Source organism: Macaca thibetana, chromosome 6 (genome assembly GCF_024542745.1).
Source record: "Macaca thibetana thibetana isolate TM-01 chromosome 6, ASM2454274v1, whole genome shotgun sequence".
Taxonomy (NCBI): Eukaryota; Metazoa; Chordata; class Mammalia; order Primates; family Cercopithecidae; genus Macaca; species Macaca thibetana.
In genome coordinates, this window is record NC_065583.1 from 138,273,666 (window position 1) to 138,295,585 (window position 21,920).

General features: G+C 40.5%; 1 protein-coding gene across 6 annotated transcripts in view; it reads right to left on the reverse strand.

The window, feature by feature from the left end:
* Positions 1–21,920, reverse strand: part of CPLANE1 (ciliogenesis and planar polarity effector complex subunit 1) — a 163,189-nt gene that overhangs the window by 133,768 nt on the left and 7,501 nt on the right. For all 6 annotated transcript variants that reach the window (XM_050794494.1, XM_050794493.1, XM_050794492.1 and 3 more), the window contains exons 7-14: positions 20,445–20,601; positions 19,600–19,703; positions 8,241–8,423; positions 5,275–5,524; positions 4,944–5,099; positions 4,005–4,774; positions 1,932–2,140; positions 1,653–1,733 (exon numbers count right to left, since the gene is read on the reverse strand). In XM_050794494.1, the coding sequence (XP_050650451.1) occupies positions 1,653–1,733; positions 1,932–2,140; positions 4,005–4,774; positions 4,944–5,099; positions 5,275–5,524; positions 8,241–8,423; positions 19,600–19,703; positions 20,445–20,601 (1,910 nt within the window). The remainder of the gene's footprint in view (positions 1–1,652; positions 1,734–1,931; positions 2,141–4,004; positions 4,775–4,943; positions 5,100–5,274; positions 5,525–8,240; positions 8,424–19,599; positions 19,704–20,444; positions 20,602–21,920) is intronic.

Genomic DNA, 21,920 nt, shown 5'->3' on the forward strand with positions numbered 1-21,920 from the left:
AATGACCTTCCACAACTGACCAAAATGATCTTTCTAAATGGCCTATCCTTATTTGTACAAGTCCTTTTCCTACCTAAAGTGTCTTAACTGATTCCATTGTCTTCAAGATAAAATCTTAATTCCTTAGCACTCCATTAAAGACCCTCCTTCATCACCTGTTGTCCATCTGCCTCTCAACTTAGCTCTTATGATCCTCTCACCAATATCACATATACATATATCACGTAATCTAGTCCTACTAAACTACCTGAAGTTTAACAAATTGCCAGGGTTTCTCAAGCCTTTCTGGTTTTGGAATACTATATCCTCTGTTATGTCATTTCCATGACCTTAATTGGCCAATATCTACTCAATTTTAAATGTCAACTCCAAGAGGCTTTCCCCAGACTGATGCTTGCACTCCATCTTGATTGTATTGAGGTGTTCTTCTGTGCTCCCTAAATGTCTACCATAAAACATAATGAGAAAAGTGACTGTGGGCAACTTGAGGGTAAAGTTAATTTATTTCAGTTATCCTAGTGCCTAATACGGTGCTGGGCACATAGCAGGCACTCAACAAATACTGGTTAAGTAGATGAATTAATGAAACATACAAAGTCACAGCAGTCAGAAAATAAATGTAATAATAGGCCAGGCCGGCCACGGTGGCTCAAGCCTGTAATCCCAGCACTTTGGGAGGCCGAGATGGGCGGATCACGAGGTCAGGAGATCGAGACCATCCTGGCTAACACGGTGAAACCCCGTCTCTACTAAGAAATACAAAAAATAGCCGGGCGAGGTGGCAGCGCCTGTAGTCCCAGCTACTCGGGAGGCTGAGGCCGGAGAATGGCGTGAACCCGGGAGGCGGAGCTTGCAGTGAGCTGAGATCCGGCCACTGCACTCCAGCCTGGGCTACAGAGCGAGACTCCGTCTCAAAAAAAAAAAATAATAATAATAATAGGCCAAACCTGACCATGTAGGAGGTGCAGTCAGGGTTCCAGGGTCACCAGCTGAGAACCTCTGTCATCTCAGCCATATCCTCAGCTCTATATCATAAAAGCTATAACCAGTTTCTAACATCCACACCCCATATCCTTATCAAAAACTCCATGAAGCCCACAATTAATGCAACGATATGTTTAACTGACACACAATTCTTAAAGTTAAATTACTTAAAGGCAAAAAGCCCTCACTCTATCTTTCTCTAAGTCTGTAAGTAGGTGGTGAAATATATGACCTATAGTTTCCCATTTAGATACTTGTAGTCTCTGTAACTGACAAAAAAAAGACCCACATTATTTTGTGGGTCTAAATCTCATTTTTCCCATCAACAATCAACCACAGGCTTTACCACAAATCAAAGAAAGGACAGAAGGAGACTTACCTATAGATCACTGAAAAGGTTCTTAGTGTTACCAATTCCAAGGTTAATAATAATTTTAAATAAGTATTCATGAGTGTCAGGTTGCCTACAACATGTATTCTATTTGGCATTAGGATATCATAAGCACTCTGAAATTTAGAATTATTTTTAAGGTCTATGGCAAGCTAAAAGATGTCCTGCTAATATAATGGCACATATGTTTTGGAATTCAGAATTACTGTTAAGGTCTATAGCAAGCTAAAACGTGTCCTGCTAATATTATGGCACATATTTTTTAACACTCTCCTACCTTTCTCTCCGATTTCTTGTAGAGCTTTTTTCCACAGCTGAACAGACTTTTCATATGATCCTAATAAGAAACACTCTTCCCCTAGAAAGATTTTAACCAACGATTAGTCATAGTTAATTATATTACTTCATAAAAATTTACTTTGTTTTAAAATTCAGTCAATGGCACTCAGTCAGGAATTATTTTGAAAAACAAATCATTACAACCAATTAGAAATTCAAAGTCTGGTTAACTATGTCATTTATTCATGGAGTTAGAAAATATTCATAAAATACTCACCATTGATAGATTTAAGTTCTAAGGTTTGATTCAAGCAATCTCCAGTACTCTGTAGGTTAGCCTGCAAATGACATAACAGGGACTTGACAGTAGATGCTTCATGTGTCATCTTTTCAGTTAACTGACTATCAGCTTCAGGAACTCTTCGATTTAATTGTGCTTGATACCATAAAGTTTTTTTGTACAGTATTCTCCAGAGAATACGCAATCTGCAAATAAAATCAGGTAATTATCAAAAGCAAATTTCAGGCTAATGATGAGTTTAGCCTCCTTTTTAGCCTTTTTTTTTTTGCCTGTATTCTTCATCAGTATAACATACAAACAAACTGATCACATTTAAATAAAATGCAAAATAAAATGATCAAATAATGCCTTATATAAAATCTTCATAAATATTTTAAGCAATCTTTTTTTTTTTTTTTTTTTTTTTTTTTTAAAGACACAGGGTCTTGCTATGTTGCCCAGACTGATCTCAAACTCCTGGGCCCAAGTGATTGTCCTACCTCAGCCTCCAGAGCAGGTGAGATTACAGGTATGTGCCACTGCACTCCAGCCTAGGAAACAGGGTCTTGCTCTGTTGACCAGGCTGAATTGCAGTGGCTCCATAACAGCTTACTGTAGCCTCAACCTCCTGGGCTCAAGCAATCTTCCCATCTCAGCCTCCCAGGCAGCTGGGACCACAGGTGCACCACACTGTTTTTTGTTTGTTTTTTTCTTTTCAGGCAGAGTCTCCTTCTGTCGCCCACACCAGAATGCAGTGGCGTGATATCTGCTCAACCACTACCTCCTGGACTTAAGCAATCCTCTCGCCTCAGCCTCCTGGGTAGCTGGGATTACACATGCCAACAGGCCTGGCTAATTTTTTAGTTGTGGAGTTTCATCATGTTGCCCAGGCTAGTCATGGGGTCAAGTGATCCACCTGCCTCAGCCTCCCAAAGTGCTGGATTACAGGCATGAGCCACTGCGCCCAGCCTAACTTTTTTAAGAGGTCATTTTGGCCAGGCGCGGTGGCTCACGCCTGTAATCCCAGCACTTTGGGAGGCTGAGGTGGGCGGATCACCTGAGGTCAGGAGTTCTAGATCAGCCTGGCCAACATGGTGAAATCCCGTCTCTACTAAAAATACAAAAATTAGCCAAGCGTGGTGGCAGGCGCCTGTAATCCCAGCTACTCAGGAGGCTGAGGCAGGAGAATCACTTGAACCCAGGAGGCGGAGTTTGCAGTGAGCTGAGATTGCACCATCGCACTCCAGCCTGGGGGACAAAAGCAAGACTCCATCTCAAAAAAAAAAAAAAAAAAAAAAAAAAAAAAGAGAGGTCATTTTTTAACAGTACTTAACTAAACCAAAATCTTTCAACATCATGGGTTTTCCGAGACTAAGAAAATACGTATTGCACAACATTTGGCATAAATCCTGCAATTTTTTTTGGCAAACTAAAAGTGTATACATTTATCACATATAACATGACATATTTAACATGATGTTTTGAAGCATGTACTTAAATATTTTAAAAAATAAAATCTGTAATGCTGAGTGCTAACAGATACAAGGTTTCCTTCTGGCCGGGCGCGGTGGCTCAAGCCTGTAATCCCAGCACTTTGGGAGGCCGAGACGGGTGGATCACGAGGTCAGGAGATCGAGACCATCCTGGCTAACACGGTGAAACCCCGTCTCTACTAAAAAATACAAAAAACTAGCCGGGCGAGGCGGCGGGCGCCTGTAGTCCCAGCTACTCGGGAGGCTGAGGCAGGAGAATGGCGTGAACCCGGGAGGCGGAGCTTGCAGTGAGCTGAGATCCGGCCACTGCACTCCAGCCTGGGCGACAGAGTGAGACTCCGTCTCAAAAAAAAAAAAAAAAAAAAAAAAAAAAAAAAAAAGGTTTCCTTCTGGGGTGATAAAAACGTTCTGAATTAGTGCTAATAGTTTCACAACCTTATAAATATACTAACAAACACTGAATAGTACATTTTAAAATGATGAATTTTACAATATGGGAATTGTAGCTCAGTTTCTAAAAAAGTAAAAACATCCAAACTAATAGTATCCCAGTATTTATTAAAATAAGTGATTATACCTGTGTCCTGGCTGTTGCACAAGATTTACTACTTGTGGATGAATCTTGAAAAATGAGTTCCAAGACCAGTTTTCCTGAGAACCACTATCTCGAAACATTTGAAAAATAGGTACCATCAATGAATCTTGAGCTGTTATTTTACTTCCATCAGCTGATGCTGAAATAACTTCAGGATGAAGACTGTATACACCATTTAAATTGTCAGCTACCATTCTGAGTAAATAAAAACAGGCTAAAAGTGTCTCTGAGAATAACTGACCCTTTTGTTGCTGAGTCAGCAAAAGTTTTATAGTATTTGAGGTCAGCTTTATCAAATGCCCCACATCTTGTTTGTATCTTGTATCCCAATAATGGATTGATAAACACTGATGAAAAAGTTGAAAGATACAAAGTATCCATGCATTATGTCTTGAGCTTTTGCTTAAAAAAAGATCAAGTTTGGGAAAAGGACATTTTATAAATTGAAGAATGTAAAAAAAATGAGTGATACAAACTACTATGTAATTTAACATTAAATTTTTTTCTGTCACAGTTTTTGAAATTCCTATAGTCCACGCAGCAAGTAGACTTTTCTGGATAGAATGCAGTTCTGTAATGGTTCTGTCTGTCTCCTCACTAGCATCCTTTGCATGTATCGTATCAAACATAGATGCAAATTCCAATCTTCCTTCCTTCATAGTACTACACAGCCCATCATCTCTTTTGTTCCAAAAAGGAAATAAGTTGTCTGGAAAGTGTCTGTCTTTGTTAGTTTCTTCTGCTTCAAAATCCTAAAACATGAGGGGAAAAAAACAATACTTAATACCATTTAATACCTTATCAATAGAATCACTTCGGTGTTCTTATATTTCTCTTCCCTTTAACAAGAGAAAAACAAAATATGTTTCTTGGAATAAAGTCATAATTGTTCCAAGCAAATAAAATACTGCTACTAAGTACCTGAAAATCTGCTGTATTTTCATTTAAATTTATTGTTTCTTCTGCCTGCAAGAATTTGGGGACAGTGAAATCGGCTGAACTTTCATTTCTTTGGTGTTTTAACAGGCTAGACCTTAAGGAATTCAGTGATCGCAAATTCAGTCCTTTGCCTTCTGGCTAAACAAGAAAAGATGAAAGATTTCCAAGAGCAAAACGTTATCTGTAATTCTATTATAAGCAATTAAAAGTTCTATAGACAACTGTATACAATTCAAGGACATTATTGTCAGTAAAGTTTTAAATTTGAAAAGAAAAAGGCAACTTTTCCCAATGATATAAAAAAGCCCTGTACCTTAGACAAGATCACACTTTGATATATTTTCTCAAGCCTTTGGGTTGAATCAAGTAGAAGTGATCTCATGTGCACTGACGGAGACAAGCTATCAAGAAATCGAAGGGTTGTGACCATATATCCATCAGATATAACGAGGTAGGGTAACTGTGAGTGTGCTTTTATAGAAAATCTCTGTCTCATAGGGTCACTATCAGAAGCTGATGAATCAACAGAATTATTTGAATCTTGAAACGTAAACTGCTGTGGTCTAGTAAACAAACATCAAAATACAAGAATCAGTAAGAGAAAGATCTTAAGGAAAATAACGTTTTTAAAAAAAAAAAAACAAAAAGTTACAGAACAATGAAAAAGCAAGCAGGTGAAACACAAAAAATATTAAATGTGTATATATATCTTTCAGGAAAATATAACACAGTGATTAAGACAAAATAATATATAGGTTCGTATGTTTTAAAATTTTCCTAAATGGTAGCATTTATTCTATTTCATATTTAATCTACATACAACCTATTTCAGAAAATAATTTTACTATTAAAGAGAGTTAAATAGTTAACTTTCCTCTTACCATATATTTAAATATACTTACACAAATAAAATTATGAGCTATCAGTATACTTTTTATTAAAGAGGAGAAAGAAAAAAGTTGAGAAGATTTGGAGAGAATGGTGGTGAGTAAAATTTTACCTATTTAAATTTGAGTTTCCACTTAACTTAAACATACATTATTGTTATTATGATGTACCTGATTCTGATTACTTAATATCACTCCTTATTAAAGTTGGGGCTTTACAAATATAAAAGGAACAAAACATCAAAGTATATTGTAATATTTTTCTGGTTAGGCAGCTATTCAAATACAGATTTTTTTTTATTAGTCAAATGGCAACAATAGAAAATTGGTAATTACAGGACATACACACCACAGACATCTGTAGAACCATTAAAAATAATGCCTAACATGGAAAGATATAAAGGATATACTGTTAAATCAAAAATGAAAAATAGTAAACAGGATATATCACATAATTTAGTCTTTAAAAAAGAAACAAATATTGCTATTATCATTGTTATATGAATATTTTTAAAATCTGGGGGACAACATACTAAAATGTTAATAATTGTTACATTTGAAGTATAGGATTACAAGTATTTAATTTTCCACATTATTTAGTTTTGTAAATTTGATTTTTGAGTGCTAAAATAAATAATGAATACTATACTTTCATAATCAGAAAAAAAGCAATCAGTTTTGGAAGGCCCCAAATATTAATTTTAAAGGAGAATATGAGAAAATTCTAATGAATTATGAATTAGACCACAAGTAAAGAAAAAATACTTTCACTGCAGGAAGTGACACATTTTTCCATTAGCATTACCAATTGCTAAAAATTGTCATTTTTGGGAGGCCGAGGCGGGCGGATCACGAGGTCAGGAGTTTAAGACCAGCCTGACCAATATGGTGAAACCCCGTCTCTAATAAAAATACAAAAATTATCTGGGCATGGTGGCGCGCCTGTAATCCCAGCTACTCAGGAGGCTGAGGCAGAAGAATTTCTTGAACCCAGGAGGCAGAGGTTGCAGTAAACCAAGATCACATCACTGCACTCCAGCCTGGGTGACAGAGCAAGACTCCATCTCAAAAAAAAAAATTAAATTAAATTAAATGTCATTTTTTTGCTAGATATAATCAAGGAAGCACCCTACCTCAGTTTCCTTTCTACAAAGCAAAAGGAACAGATTAATTTCAAAGGTCTTTTCCAACTTTTCTGTCTTATAAATAGTTATGCATATGTGTCTAGCCACATATAATCAACATCAATAATAACAAATATTTACTGAGCACTAATTTTATGCCAGCCTGTGCTGATTTACAATTATGTATTATCTTACTTCATTCTCTAAACCCTAAGACACAATTAGTGTCACACTCATTTCACAGTAAAAGAAACAGGCTTAAAGAATAACCCTTCTGCAGGATTGGAGATCAAAAGAAATTTTTAAAAATAAAAGAATTGGTCGAGTGTGGTGGCTCACACCTGTACTTCTAGCACTTTGGGAGGCCAAGGCAGGTGGATCACCTGAGGTCAGGAGTTCGAGACCAGCCTGTCCAACATGGTGAAACCCCTTCTTGTAACTAAAAATACAAAATTAGCCAGGCGTGGTGGCACATGCCTGTAATCCCAGCTACTTGGGAGGCTGAGGCAGAAGAATCACTTGAACCCGGGAGGGGGTGTTGCAGTGAGCTGAGATCACACCACTGCACTACAGCCTGGGCAACGAGCGAAACTCCATCTCAAGAAAAAAATAAATAAAAATGAGAACGAAAATTTGAAAATTAAAAAAAAAAAAGAATAACTAACCCAAAGTCATACAATTAATAAGTAAAAGAACCAGTATGTGAATCTTGATGTGACTCCAAAGCCAAATTGCTACTTCATCTCACAAGTAAAAATTATATGACACATGCTATGCATGTAACAAAATATCACATGTATCCCATAAATATGTAAAATATTGCGTATCAATAAAAAAATTTTAAAAACAACAACAAAAATTAAAATATGGCCAAATCCTACAGTTTTCTATCCATTTCCAATAAATTTTCCCCTTTGGGAAAATTCATATGTAAAGTTAATTTTGAGTTATTAATTTTCTAAGTGCTATTCTTTTATAACAATAAACGCTATATCATACTTTTATTAACTTTTATATCAAAGATAATTTTTAGTGTTATTAAATACTTAAATAACTTATACTTACATACTCACGATGTCAAATTTTCACCAGGATTAAGCACAAAAAGAAATACAAGAAAACTATAAATAAGAAACAGATATTGAGATGACAGACTCAAAGAAAAAGTAAGACAATTTGAAAGATGAAATTTTTTTAAATACACAGTAAAAGTAATACAAAACAGAAAAAAAATCTATAAACAAATTAACACAATTCAAATGTCTCACCTATATGTTATTAGTGGATGAAGAGGAATAAATTCTGCTGGCCCAAATTCTATAGAGCAACCAAATGTAATTAATGTTAACAATTCACCTTGGCAGGTCAATAAAACCAGAGAGCCACGTTTTAACATACAAGCCAGAAAAAGACTATCATGCGTCCAGCTGATATCACCTACCCAGTAGGACCTGTAATAAATAAAAAACAACATGTTTAGAAAAGATACTTTACAATGTTTGTGACGATTTAAAATGGGCTATACCAAGCAGAGGTGTGAAAGTTCAAAAACTGAGGGTGAAAGAATGACTGGTAGTAGACAATTGCCATACATATTTCATGAATTTTACTTTCTAGAACAAAGAAGTTTGTTCAAAACATCTATCTCAACAATATTCCAATTAGAAATTCATAAGCAATTAAAAAATGAAAATATTTGGCCAGGCGCGGTGGCTCAAGCCTGTAATCCTAGCACTTTGGGAGGCCGAGGCAGGCAGATCACCTGAGGTCAGGAGTTCAAGACCAGCCTGACCAACATGGTGAAACCCCATCTCTACGAAAATACAAATAAGCCAGGCGTGGTGGCAGGTGCCCGTAATCCCAGCTACTGGGGAGGCTGAGGCAGGAGAATGGCTTGAGCTGGGGAGGCAGAGGTTGCAGTAAACTGAGATCACACCACTGCACTTTAGCCTGGGCCACAGAGCGAGACTCTGCCTAAAAAAAAAACCAGAAAATACTCCTAAAGAACCGAGCTTTTTAGTCACTCACATATTAGAATGAATTTTAATCATATTAGAGTCTACAATCAAGATCTACTGATAGATTTCAAGGCCACATCTGTCCTCTCTACAGGAGTCCCTCTCAACAGCAGACTCTTCCTCTTCCCAAAGCTCTAACTGGTACTACTCCTTAACTATTTCGTGATTTTTAAATTTATTTTATTTTTATTTTTTAAAATTTCAGATTTTAATTCCTTTATTCCCTTCTTTTCACAGGTGTTGATATCTGGTGATACTAATGTTTAATTAGAACAAACAGTAGGTCCTCCTCAGAAAATGACAGACACTAAATCAAAAAGACCACTGAACTGAAACTAATACTTTCAAAGTATTTTAATGTGAATGAGAAATTTACCAAAGAGAAAGGAACTTGTGGAGAGTAAAAGAAAACGAAGAGGCAGGGCTAGATAAACCTGAAAACTCTGAAAATGCATAGAAGAGCATGGAAAAGTATTCAGAAAAGGAAGTTAGAAGCTCTAAGAAGAAATTCTCCTGCTCTGTAATTTTGCATAGATCCTGGTGGTAGCTCACGTGCCATCCCAAATCACCACCTATGTTACTATTGACTCATATGTAGAGGATGCATACGTAGAGTCTTGTTTAAAAGACTAGGCTTGGCCAGGTGTGGTGGCACAGACCCATAATCCCAACACTTTGGGAGGCCAAGGGAGGTGGATCATGAGGTCAAGAATTCAAGACCAGCCTGGCCAAGATAGTGAAATCCCGTCTCCACTAAAAATACAAAAAAAATTAGCCAGGCGTGGTGGTGGGCACCTGTAATCCCAGCTATTCGGGAGGCTGATGCAGAGAATTGCTTGAACCCAGGAAGCAGAGGTTGCAGTGAGCCGAGATTGCACGACCACAATCCAGCCTGGGCGACAGAGCAAAACTCCATCTTGGAAAAAAAAAAAAAAAAGACTAGGCTCTCTCGGCCAGGTGCAGCAGCTGACATCTATAATCACAGTATTTTGGGATGCCAAGGTGGGAGAACTGTATAAGGCCAGGAGTTCAAGACCAGCTGGGGCAACATAGCAAGACCCCGGCTCTACAAAAAAAAAAAAACTGGTCGTGATGGCATGCACCTGTAGTCCCAGCTACTTGGGAGGTTGAGGCAGGGAGGGGGATAGCTTGAGCTTAGAAGTTTGAGGCTGCAGTGAGCTATGATCACACCATTGCACTCCAGACCAGGTGACAGAGCAAGACCCTGTCACATTAAAAAAAAAAAAAAAAAAAAAAAGGAAGACACTCAGATCAAGACAGCTGACTAGACACAGGTAGTATGTAACTCCTCCATGGAGAGGAACCATGAACTATCTACTTACTATTAAGTAGTAAGTAGATATTCACATTTTGAACAAATCCTCTAGGGCAGAACACTAGGATTTATCAGAAAAGAGATGGGAGGCCGGGCGCGGTGGCTCAAGCCTGTAATCCCAGCACTTTGGGAGGCCGAGACGGGCGGATCACGAGGTCAGGAGATCGAAACCATCCTGGCTAACACGGTGAAACCCCGTCTCTATTAAGAAATACAAAAAACTAGCCGGGCGAGGTGGCGGGCGCCTGTAGTCCCAGCTACTCGGGAGGCTGAGGCCGGAGAATGGCGTGAACCCGGGAGGCGGAGTTTGCGGTGAGCTGAGATCCGGCCACTGCACTCCAGCCTGGGCGACAGAGCGAGACTCTGTCTCAAAAAAAAAAAAAAAAAAAAAAAAGAAAAGAGATGGGAGGCACCAGAAGAGAGGGTTAGAGGCAGCCTGCCAGCCAGAGACTGACTAAGAGTGGGGAAAGGCTCCTGAAGACAGGGAAACAGTAAGACAAAAATCCACAGGGCTTCACACCCCAAAACAGGCTTTCATAATCTCTGAGTGGGAGAAACCCTCAACCCACTAGGGCCTTGGGCCTCACATATGGAGCTGCCTAAAGATTGCTCAGAGACATTGCTCCGAAAGGGGAAAGCACATGGAATCCCACAGGCATCCAAGCCTAGAGCAGCCTCAGAAAGCCTAGATACCAGGGATCTACAGACTTGGCTGCTGCTGCACTGCTTCAGGGAGGAAGAGGGGAGACCAGGCGCTCTCAGGCACTCCTGGGAGGCTCCCTATCACCCTGCTATGGGCTGCTGTTGAGACCAAGATGTGAGCAGGCTGCACTCCTCACGGCTTCTTGCCTACACTGCTTGCCTGGGAGGGATACCACCCTCTCTGGTCCCAGGCCCAAGGTACCATTTTGAGTGTTTACAGCTGGGTTACGTCCCACCCTTGGGCTGAGTTGGGGCTGAGGTGGCTGCAGGCACCACCCAGCTCAGGGAAGAACAGGGCAGACCAAGCTCTCCTAAGCACACTAAGGACAATACCCACTGACCTGCCACAGAGCAGCTATGTCACTAGAGACTAGTCCCCCCAAACCATCACAACTTCCAGTAACTCCAACATGGACAACTTGGGTCCTAGTGGGTTGCTTCACCACTACTACTGCCATCGCCCATACCATGCCAGATACTCAGAGGCCTGGGAAACTGCCCACACGCCTAGACCACCACTCCCACTACTAGCTTCTAAGCATGCCACCTGGAGGCCCAAGAATCAGCCTTCAGGACCCACCAATACCAGGGCCAGTATAAGGTGGTCTAGGGCCTAAAAACAGGCACACTCACCCCACTGCTGCCACTACTAGGGCCTGAAGACTGGCTCAGTTGTTGTCCAAGTCCCTAGCAAAACTTCACCATAACCTCACCTAATAACTATACCTTAAGCCACTGAGGAAATCACAGATGCCACCAACCCTGTGTACTACTGAAGAAGTCATACAAAGATTACATTACCACAAGTATGCAAAATCAAAGCCAAAGTATCCTACTCAATCAACAACATACATCTTCAGGAAAAAATTCCCCTCTATAAATGCATTTTCAAAAAATTAAAACAAGCAACTGCTGTACCAGATGTACAGACATGAATGGAAGGACACAGAAAACATAAGAAAAGCAAGAAAATATGACACCACCAAAGGACTACAAAAACTGTCCAGCAATAGATGCCAATCAAAAATAATTCCCCCAGAGGTTCTAAGATGGCTGAATAGGAACAGCTCAGGTCTCCAGCTCTCAGCGTGAGCGACGCAGAAGACGGGTGATTTCTGCATTTCCAACTGAGATACCGGGTTCATCTCAGTGGGGCTTGCCGGACAATGCATGCAGGACAGTGGGTGCAGCCCACCAAGCGTGAGCCAAAGCAGGGCAAGGCATCGCCTCACCTGGGAAGCCCATGGGGTCAGGGAATTCCCTTTCCTAGCCAAGGGAAGCTGTGACAGACAGCACCTGGAAAATCAGGTCGCTCCCACCCTAATACTGCACTTTTCCTTTCCAACGGTCTTAGCAAATGGCACACCAGGAGATTATAACCCGCGCATCGCTCGGAGGGTCCCATGCCCACGGAACCTTGCTCATTGCTAGCACAGCAGTCTGAGATCAACTGCAAGGCAGCAGCAAGGCTGGGGGAGGGGCACCTGCCATTGCTGAGGCTTGAGTAGGTAAATCAAATGGCCAGGAAGCTTGAACTGGGTGGAGCCCACCGCAGCTCAAGGAGGCCTGCCTGCCTCTGCAGACTGCACCTACGGGAGCAGGGCATAGCTGAACAAAGGCAGCAGAAACTTCTGCAGACTTAAATGTCCCTGTCTGACAGCTTTGAAGAGAGTAGTTGTTCTCCCAGCACGGAGTTTGAGATCTGAGAACGGACAGACTGCCTCCTCAATTGGGTCCCTAACCCCCGAGTAGCCTAACTGGGAGACACCTCCCAGTAGGGACCAACTGACACCTCACACGGCCAGGTGTCCCTCTGAGACGAAGCTTCCAGAGGAACGATCAGGCAGCAACACTTGCTGTTCTGCAATATTCGCTGTTCTGCAGCCTCCGCTGGTGATGCCCTGGCAAACAGGGTCTGTAGTGGACCTCGAGAAAACTCCAACAAACCTGCAGCTGAGGGTCCTGATTGATAGAAGGAAAACTAACAAACAGAAAGGACATCCACACCAAAACCCCATTTGTACATCACCATTATCAAAGACCAAAGGTAGATAAAACCACAAAGATGGGGAGAAACCAGAGCAGAAAAGCTGAAAATTCTAAAAATCGAGTGCCTCTTCACCTCCAAACAAATGCAGCTCCTCGCCAGCAATGGAACAAAGTTGGATGGAGAATGACTTTGACGAGTTGAGAGAATAAGGCTTCAGACGATCAAACTTCTCCGAGCTAAAGGAGGATGTTTGAACCCATCACAAAGAAGCTAAAAACCTTGGAAAAAGATTAGACAAATGGCTAACTAGAATAACCAGAGAAGAGAAGATCTTAAATGACCTGATGGAGCTGAAAACCATGGCACGAGAACTACGTGATGTATGCACAAGCTTCAGTAGCCGATTTGATCAACTGGAAGAAAGGGTATCAGTGATTGAAGATCAAATGAATGAAATGAAGCGAGAAGAGAAGTTTAGAGAAAAAAGAGTAAAAAGAAATGAACAAAGCCGCCAAGAAATATGGGACTATGTGAAAAGACCAAATCTACGTCTGAATGGTGTACCTGAAAGTGACGGGGAGAATGGAACCAAGTTGGAAAACACTCTTTAGGATATTATCCAGGAGGACTTGCCCAACCTAGCGAGGCAGGCCAACATTCAAATTCAGGAAATACAGAGGACACCACAAAGATACTACACGAGAAAAGCAACTCCAAGACACATAATTGTCAGATTCACCAAAGCTGAAATGAAGGAAAAAAATGTTAAGGGCAGCCAGAGAGAAAGGTCGGGTTACCCACAAAGGGAAGCCCATCAGACTAACAGTGGATCTCTCGGCAGAAATTCTACAAGCCAGAAGAGAGTGGGAGCCAATATTCAACATTCTTAAAGAAAAGAATTTTCAACCCAGAACTTCATATCCAGCCAAACTAAGCTTCATAAGTGAAGGAGAAATAAAATCCTTTACAGACAAGCAAATGCTGAGAGATTCTGTCACCACCAGGCCTGCCCTACAAGAGATCCTGAAGGAAGCACTAAACATGGGAAGGAACAACCAGTACCAGCCACTGCAAAAACATGACAAATTGTAAAGACCATTGATGCTAGGAAGAAACTGCATCAACTAATGAGCAAAATAACCAACTAACATCATAATGACAGGATCAAATTCATATATAACAATATTAACCTTAAATGTAAATGGGCTAAATGCTTCAATTAAAAAACACAGACTGGTAAATTGGATAAACAGTCAAGACCCATCAGTGTGCTGTATTCAGGAGACCCATGTCATGTGCAGAGACACACATAGGCTCAAAATAAAGGGATGGAGGAAGATCTACCAAGCAAATGGAAAACAAAAAAAAGCAAGGGCTGCAATCCTAGTCTCTGATAAAACAGACTTTAAACCATCAAAGATCAAAAGAGACAAAGAAGGCCATTACATAATAGTAAAGGGATCAATTCAACAAGAAGAGCTAACTATCCTAAACATATATGCACCCAATACAGGAGCACCCAGATTCATAAAGCAAGTCTTTAGAGACCTACGAAGAGACTTAGACTCCCACACAGTAATAATGGGAGATTTGAACACCCCACTGTCAACATTAGACAGATCAATGAAACAGAAAGTTAACAAGGTTATCCAGAAATTGAACTCAGGTCTGCACCAAGCAGACTAATAGACATCTACAGAACTCTCCACCCCACATCAACAGAATATACATTCTTCTCAGCACAACATTGCACTTATTCCAAATAACAGGCATTAGAGACTACAAAAGACGGGAGTGGAGTGAGGGCTGAAAAATTACTTATTGGGTACAATGTTCACTATTAACACTAAACGCCCAGACTTCACCACTACACAACATATGCATAAAGTGAGTGAACTTATAAGTTATCAGTATGCCTCAGGGGTAAGAGAGATCAAAAAGAGATGAAAACCTACTTAAAAGAATAATAAATGAAAACTTCCTAAGTCTAGCAAGAGAGTTAGACATCCAGATACAGAAGGCCCAGTGATCCCCACGCAAATATACAGCAAAAAGGACTCCACCAGAGGATATTATATTCAGAATGTGTTAAGTCAAAGGGAAAGAAAGAATTTTAAAATTAGCAAAAGAAAAGAGTCCAGTCACCTATAAAAGAAACTCATCGATTTCCTCTAGGTTTTGTAGTTTGTGAGCGTATTATTTCATAATAGTCTTAATAGTCATCGTATTTCTGTTGTATCAACTATAATGTTTAGAACTGGAACAAGACAAGGATGCCTACTTTTACCACACTTATTCAACATAATGCTAGAAGTCCTAGTCAGAGCAATCAGGCAAGGTAAAAAAATACATGGTATCCAAATTATCACTGTTCACTGACAATATAATCTTAAATCTAGAAAACCCTAAAGACTCCACAAAAACTCTTAGATTTGATAAATTAACATAGTAAGATTTCAGGATTCTTTATATAACAAAATGAATATACAGAAATCAGTATAAAATACACCAGTAACTATGTAGCCAATGACTGAATCAAGAAGGCAATCCCATTAACATTAGCTACAAAAAATAAAATACCTAGCAATATATTTAATCAAGAAGGTAAAAGATCTCTATGAGGAGAACTATAAAACACTGATAAAAGAAATCATAGATGACACAAACAAATGAAAAACCATCTCATGCTTATGGATTAAAAGGCCAGTATCATTAAAATGAACATACTGCCCAAATAAATCTACAGATTCAGTGCAATCTCTATCAAATTACCAGTGCCATTTTTCACATAATTAGAAAGAACAATCCTAAAACTCGTATGGAACCAAAAACAAAAGAACAAAGCTGCAGGCATCATATTACTTAATTTCAATTTTTTTTTTTTTTTTTTTTGGCGACGGAGTCCCGCTCTGTCACCCGGGCTGGAAAGCAGTGGTGCGATTTCAGCTCACTGCAACCTCTGTCTCCTGGGTTCAAGCAATTCTCCTGCCTCAGCCTCCTGAGTAGCTGGAATTAGAGGCGCCCGCCACCACGCCAGCTAATTTTTGTATTTTTACTAGAGACGGGGTTTCACCATGTTGGTCAGGCTGGTCTTGAACTCCTGACCTCATGATCTGCCCGCCTCTGCCTCCCAAAGTGCTGGGATTATAGGCATGAGCCACTGCCCCCAGGACTTTTTTTTTGTTTTTTTTGAGACAGAGTTTCACTCTTGTTGCCCAGGCTGGAGTACAATGTTGCAATCTCTCGGCTCACCACAACCTCCGCCTCCTGGGTTCAAGCGATTCTCTTGCCTCAGCCTCCCGAGTAGCTAGGATTACAGGCATGTGCCACCACGCCCAGCTAATTTTACAAAATCCAGTTTAGTAGAGACAGGATTTCTCCATGTTGGTCAGGGTCTCCAACTCCCACCCTCAGGTGATCCACCCACCTCGACCTCCCAAAGTGCTGGGACTACAGGCGTGAGCCACCATGCCCAGTCTACTAATTTCAAACTATACTGCAAGGCTATAGTAGCCAAAACAGCATAGTACTGGTATAAAAACAGCACACAGATAAATGTAACAGAATACAGAACCCAGAAACAAAGTCACATTCCTACAACCAACTGATCTTCAGCAAAGTCGATAAAAATATACACTGGGGAAAGGACACCCTATTCAATAAAAATAGTGCTGGGAAAATTGGATAGATGTGCAGAAGAATGAAACTGGACCCATACCTCTCATCATATACAAAAATTAACTCAAGATGGATTAAAGACCTAAACATAAGGCCTGAAACTATAAAAATCCTAGAAAACCTAGGAAAAACCCTTCTGGACATTGGGCCAGGCAAAGAATTTAAGGCCGCATCCTCACACGCAAATACAACAAAAATAGACAAATGAGAATTAACTAACTTAAAAAACTTCTGCACAGCAAAAGACACAATTGAAGTAAAAAGACAACCTACAGAATGGGAGAAAATATTTGCAAACTATGCATCTGACAAAGGGCTAATATCTAGGATCTATGAAAAACTAAGACAACTCGACAAGCAAAAAAAAAAAAAAAAAAAAAAAAAACAACCTCATTAAAAACTGGGCAAAGAGCATGAACAGACATTTCTCAAAAGACATACAACCAGCCAATAAACATATGAAAAAATGCTCAACATCACTAATCATCAGAGAAATGCAAATTAAAACCACAACGAGATAACATACCAGTCAGAATGGCTATTACTAAAAAGTCAAAAAACAACATGTTGCAAGTATGCAGAGGAAAGGGAACATGGGAACATGAGAAAAGGGAACAAGTTTGGTGGGAATGTAAATTAGTACAATCATTATGCTACAGACATTTCTCAAAGAACCAAAATAGGAACTACCATTCAATCCAGTAATCCCACTACTGGGTATATAACCAAAGGAAAGAAATCATTATATCAAAAAGATACTTGCACTCATATATTTATCACATTACTATTCACAATAGCAAAGATAGGGAATCAACAAAACCATCTAACAACAGAGGATTTTTAGTAGAGATGGGGTCTCATCGTGTTAGCCAGGATGGTCTCGATCTCCTGACCTCATGATCCAGCCACCTCGGCCTCCCAAAGCATTGGGATTACAGGTGTGAGCCACCACGACCGGCATCAAATACTACATATTATAACTTGTAAGTTGGGACTAAACAATGGGTCCACATGGACATACAGAGTAGAATAACAGGTACTGGAGACTACAAATGACGGGAGGGGAGTGAGGGTTGAAAAATTACCTATTGGGTACAATGTTCACTATTAACACTGAAAGTCCAGACTTCACCACTACACAACATGTGTATGTAAGAAATATGCACCTGAGGCCTGGCGCGGTGGCTCACGCCTGTAATCCCAGCACTTTCGGAGGCCAAGGCAGGTGGATCACGAGGTCAGGAGATCAAGACCACCCTGGCTAAAACGGTGAGACCCTGTCTCTACTAAAAAAATACAAAAAAATTATCTAGGCATGGTGGCGGGAGCCTTTAGTCCCAGCTACTGGGGAGGCTGAGGCAGGAGAATGGCATGAACCCAGGAGGCAGAGCTTGCAATGAGCCAAAATCGCGCCACTGCACTCCAGCCTGGGTGACAGAGCGAGACTCCATCTCAAAAAAAAAAAAAAGAGGAGGGGGGAGGGATTGCATTGGGAGTTATACCTGATGTAAATGACGAGTTGATGGGTGCTGACGAGTTGATGGGTGCAGCACACCAATATGGCACAAGTATACATATGTAACAAACCTGCACGTTATGCACATGTACCCTAGAACTTAAAGTATAATCATAATAATTAATAAATTAATTAATTAAAAAAAAAGAAAAGAAAAGAAATATGCACCTGTACCCATTAAATATATTTTTTTTAAATTGTTTTAATTTTTAAAGACTATAAACCCCCCAGGCTCCCTGACTAAATAATGGTCTTTCCAAACAAGCCTTTTTCATTTCAGCCTCTCCAATTCATCCCAACATTTCTCTACTTACTCATGATTAAATTTCTCCCAGGAAGACACAAAAATAAATGAAAGAGAAAAGAAAGTATGTTATCTACTACCCCACCAGACCCTTCCTTAAAGTATTTAAGGCATTCCTTATATAAAGCAACTTTTAGGCTGGGCATGATGGCTCAGGCCTGTAATCCCAGCACTTTAGGAGGCCAAGGTGGGAGGATCACTTAAGGCCAGGAGCTAAAGACCAGCGTGGTCAACATAGCAAGACCCTGTCTCTACAAAAAACTTTAAAAAGTTAGCCACATACAGTGACACACACCTGTAGTCCCAGCTACTCAGAAGGCTGAGGAAGAAAGGACTGCTTGAGCCCAGGAGTTCAATGCTGCAGCGAGCTATGATCACACCACTACACTCCAGCTTGGGCAACAAGTAAGACCACTTTTTTTTTTTTTTTTTTTGAGACAGTCTCCCTCTGTCGTTCAAGCCATTCTCGTGCCTCAGCCTCCCAAGTAGCTGGGACTACAGGTGCATGCCACCACACCTGGCTAATTTTTTTAAATATTTTTTTTAGTAGAGATGGGGTTTCACCATTTTGGCCAGGCTGGTCTTGAACTCCTGACCTCAGGTGATCCACCCACCTCGGCCTCCCAGAGTGTTGTGATTACAGGTGTGAGCCACCACACCCAGCCTCGGCCTCCCAAAGTGCTGTGATTACGGGCATGAGCCACTGTGCCCAGTCTTTTTTTTTTTTTCCTTTGAGACAGGATCTTCCTCTGTTGCTCAGACTCAGACCGGAGTGCAGTGGTGAGATCATAGTTCACTGCAGCCTCTATTACCCAGGCTCAGGTGATACCCCCTATCTCAGCCTCCCAAGTAGCTGGGACTACAGGTGTCCACTACCATGCTCAGCTAATTTCTTTCTATTTTTCAGTAGAGGCAAGGTCTCATTATGTTGCCCAAGCTGGTCTCAAACCCCTGAGCTCAAGTGATCCTCCCACCTTGGTTTCCCAAAGTGCTAGAATTAAAGGAGTGAGCTATCACACCTGACAGAGACCCATCTCTTTTAAAAGAAAAAAAGAAAAAAAAGACAGACAAAAGAGTTCTTACCTAATAAGTGCAGCTGGAACCACGCGACTCTTGTTACTACATCCTTTAAGGCTACCACAGAGAGTAACAAAATTCAGTGTGTTTATAAATAATACCTGAGTTGCCTAGAAAGGAAAAAAAGACAAGAAAACTATTAAAATTATTTTACTGTAACCATTACTTATAATTCTGGCGACATAGAGATCTATTACTATATTAATAAACTATCTAGGGAGAATTTCTCAACTGGCAAGGCAATATTGACCCCTGGTAGCCTTTGCTCTTTTATGTTCCACCTTAAGAACATTAGTTACCGCAGTGCTCTTCTTTCCTCTTTTTCCCTTATTCTTTTTTCATTTCTGAGAGCCAAGTTTTGAGAGTTACGGCATCTAATTTAAAGAACTTTACCAATCCACAATGTCAAGTTGGATTAAACACCACCAACTTAAAGAATATAAAGTAGGCTGGGCACAATGGCTCACACCTGTAATCCCAGCACTTTGGGAGGCTGAGGTGGGAGAATTGCTCGAGCTTAGGAATTCAAGACCAGCCTGGGCAATATGGTAAAACCTCATCTCTACCAAAAAAATACAAAAATTAGCCAGCCATGGTGGTATAAGCCTGTGGCCCCAGCTACTTGGAAGGCTAAGGTGAGAGGATCACTTCAGCCTGGGAGGTCAAGGCTGCAGCAAGCCATGATCGCACCACTGTACTCCAGCCTAGGCAACAGACGGAGACCCTGTCTCAAAAAAAAAAAAAAAAAAAAAAAAAGGGAATATAAAGGAGTATTTAGAAAAAGAAAAATCTCAAAACTCGAATAAACTCCTTCTTTTGTAGATTACTTTCTAAGACAGATATTTACTGACCTTGGGGTCTTTCTGATTAAGAGTTACTGCCAGGGTAAGGCCATCTCTTGAAAAGGCAGAAAGTAGAGCTCCTCTTGACTTTACTGATTCACATTTAGGAATTAGACTGCAGAGATGACAGTCTTGTTGAGCCCAATGAACATGGTATGGCAATGATCTAAAAAAAAATGAAATAATTGAAAACAAAATGTATAGTAACTTTTAAATTTATATATAGTTCATTACAAAAATTAAAGGATTCATCCAAATTCCTACATGTGCACATGTACTTAGGGAATATTTTAGAGACTATGTTAATCCATTGTGTTGCTGTAAAGGAATGCCTGAGACTGAGTAATTTATAAAGAAAAGGGGTTGGCTGGGCACGGTAGCTCGCGCCTGTAATCCCAGCACTTTGGGTGGCGGAGACAGGTGGATCACTTGAAGCCAGGAATCTGAGCCAACATGGTGAAACCGTGTCTCTGCTAAAAACACAAAATTAGCTGGGCATGGTGGCGCGCACCTGTAATCCAAGCTATTCAGGAGGCTAAGGCAGGAGAACTGCTTGAACCTGGGAAGCGGAGGTTGCAGTGAGCCAAGATCGTGCCACTGCACTCCAACCTGGGCGACAGAATGAGACTCCATATCAAAAAAAAAAAGAAAGAAAGAAAGAAAAGGTGTTTACTTGGGCTCACGGTTCTCCAGACTGTGCAAACATGGCTTAGGCATCTCCTCGGATTCTTGTGAGGGCTTCAGGAAGCTTATAACCATGGCAGAAAGGAAAGAGGGAGCAGCATTTTTCCAAGAGAGGGAGTACGGGAGAGAAGGAGGAGATTCCAGGCTCTTTTAAACAACCAGATCTCCCGTGAACTCAGAGCAAGAACTCATTACTGTTAAGCAGAACACCAAGTCATTCATGAGGGATCTGCCCCCTTGACCCCAACGTCTCCCACCAGGCCCCACCTCCAACATTGCAACATTAAGGATTATTTTCAACACGAGATTTGGAGGGGATGAACATCCAAACTATATCAGAGACCTTTCAGAAGTCTGTGCACAAAAGAACAGCTGCAGATTAGCTAAATAAATTGAATATCAGAGTTCCGTTAGTACAGCCATGTTTTTATATGCATCCCCAAATATATTATACCTGCTTCCACTAAAAGTTTGGATAAACATATTTCAACATAATACCAAACATTTTTACAGGAATTTAAAAAGTAGGTCAGGAGTTCGAGACCAGCCTGGCCAATATAGTGAAACCCCATCTCTAATAAAAATACAAAAAGTTAGCCGGGCATAGTGGTGGGCACCTTAGTCCCAGCTACTTGGGAGGCTGAGGCAGGAGAATCGCTTGAACCCGAGAGGCAGAGGTTACAGTGAGCCGAGATCACACCATTGTACTCCAGCCTGGGTGACAGAGCGAGACTCCATCTCAAAAAAAAAAAAAAGCATATTTTCTATTAGGCTTTTCAGAATAAAACTATTTTTAAATAA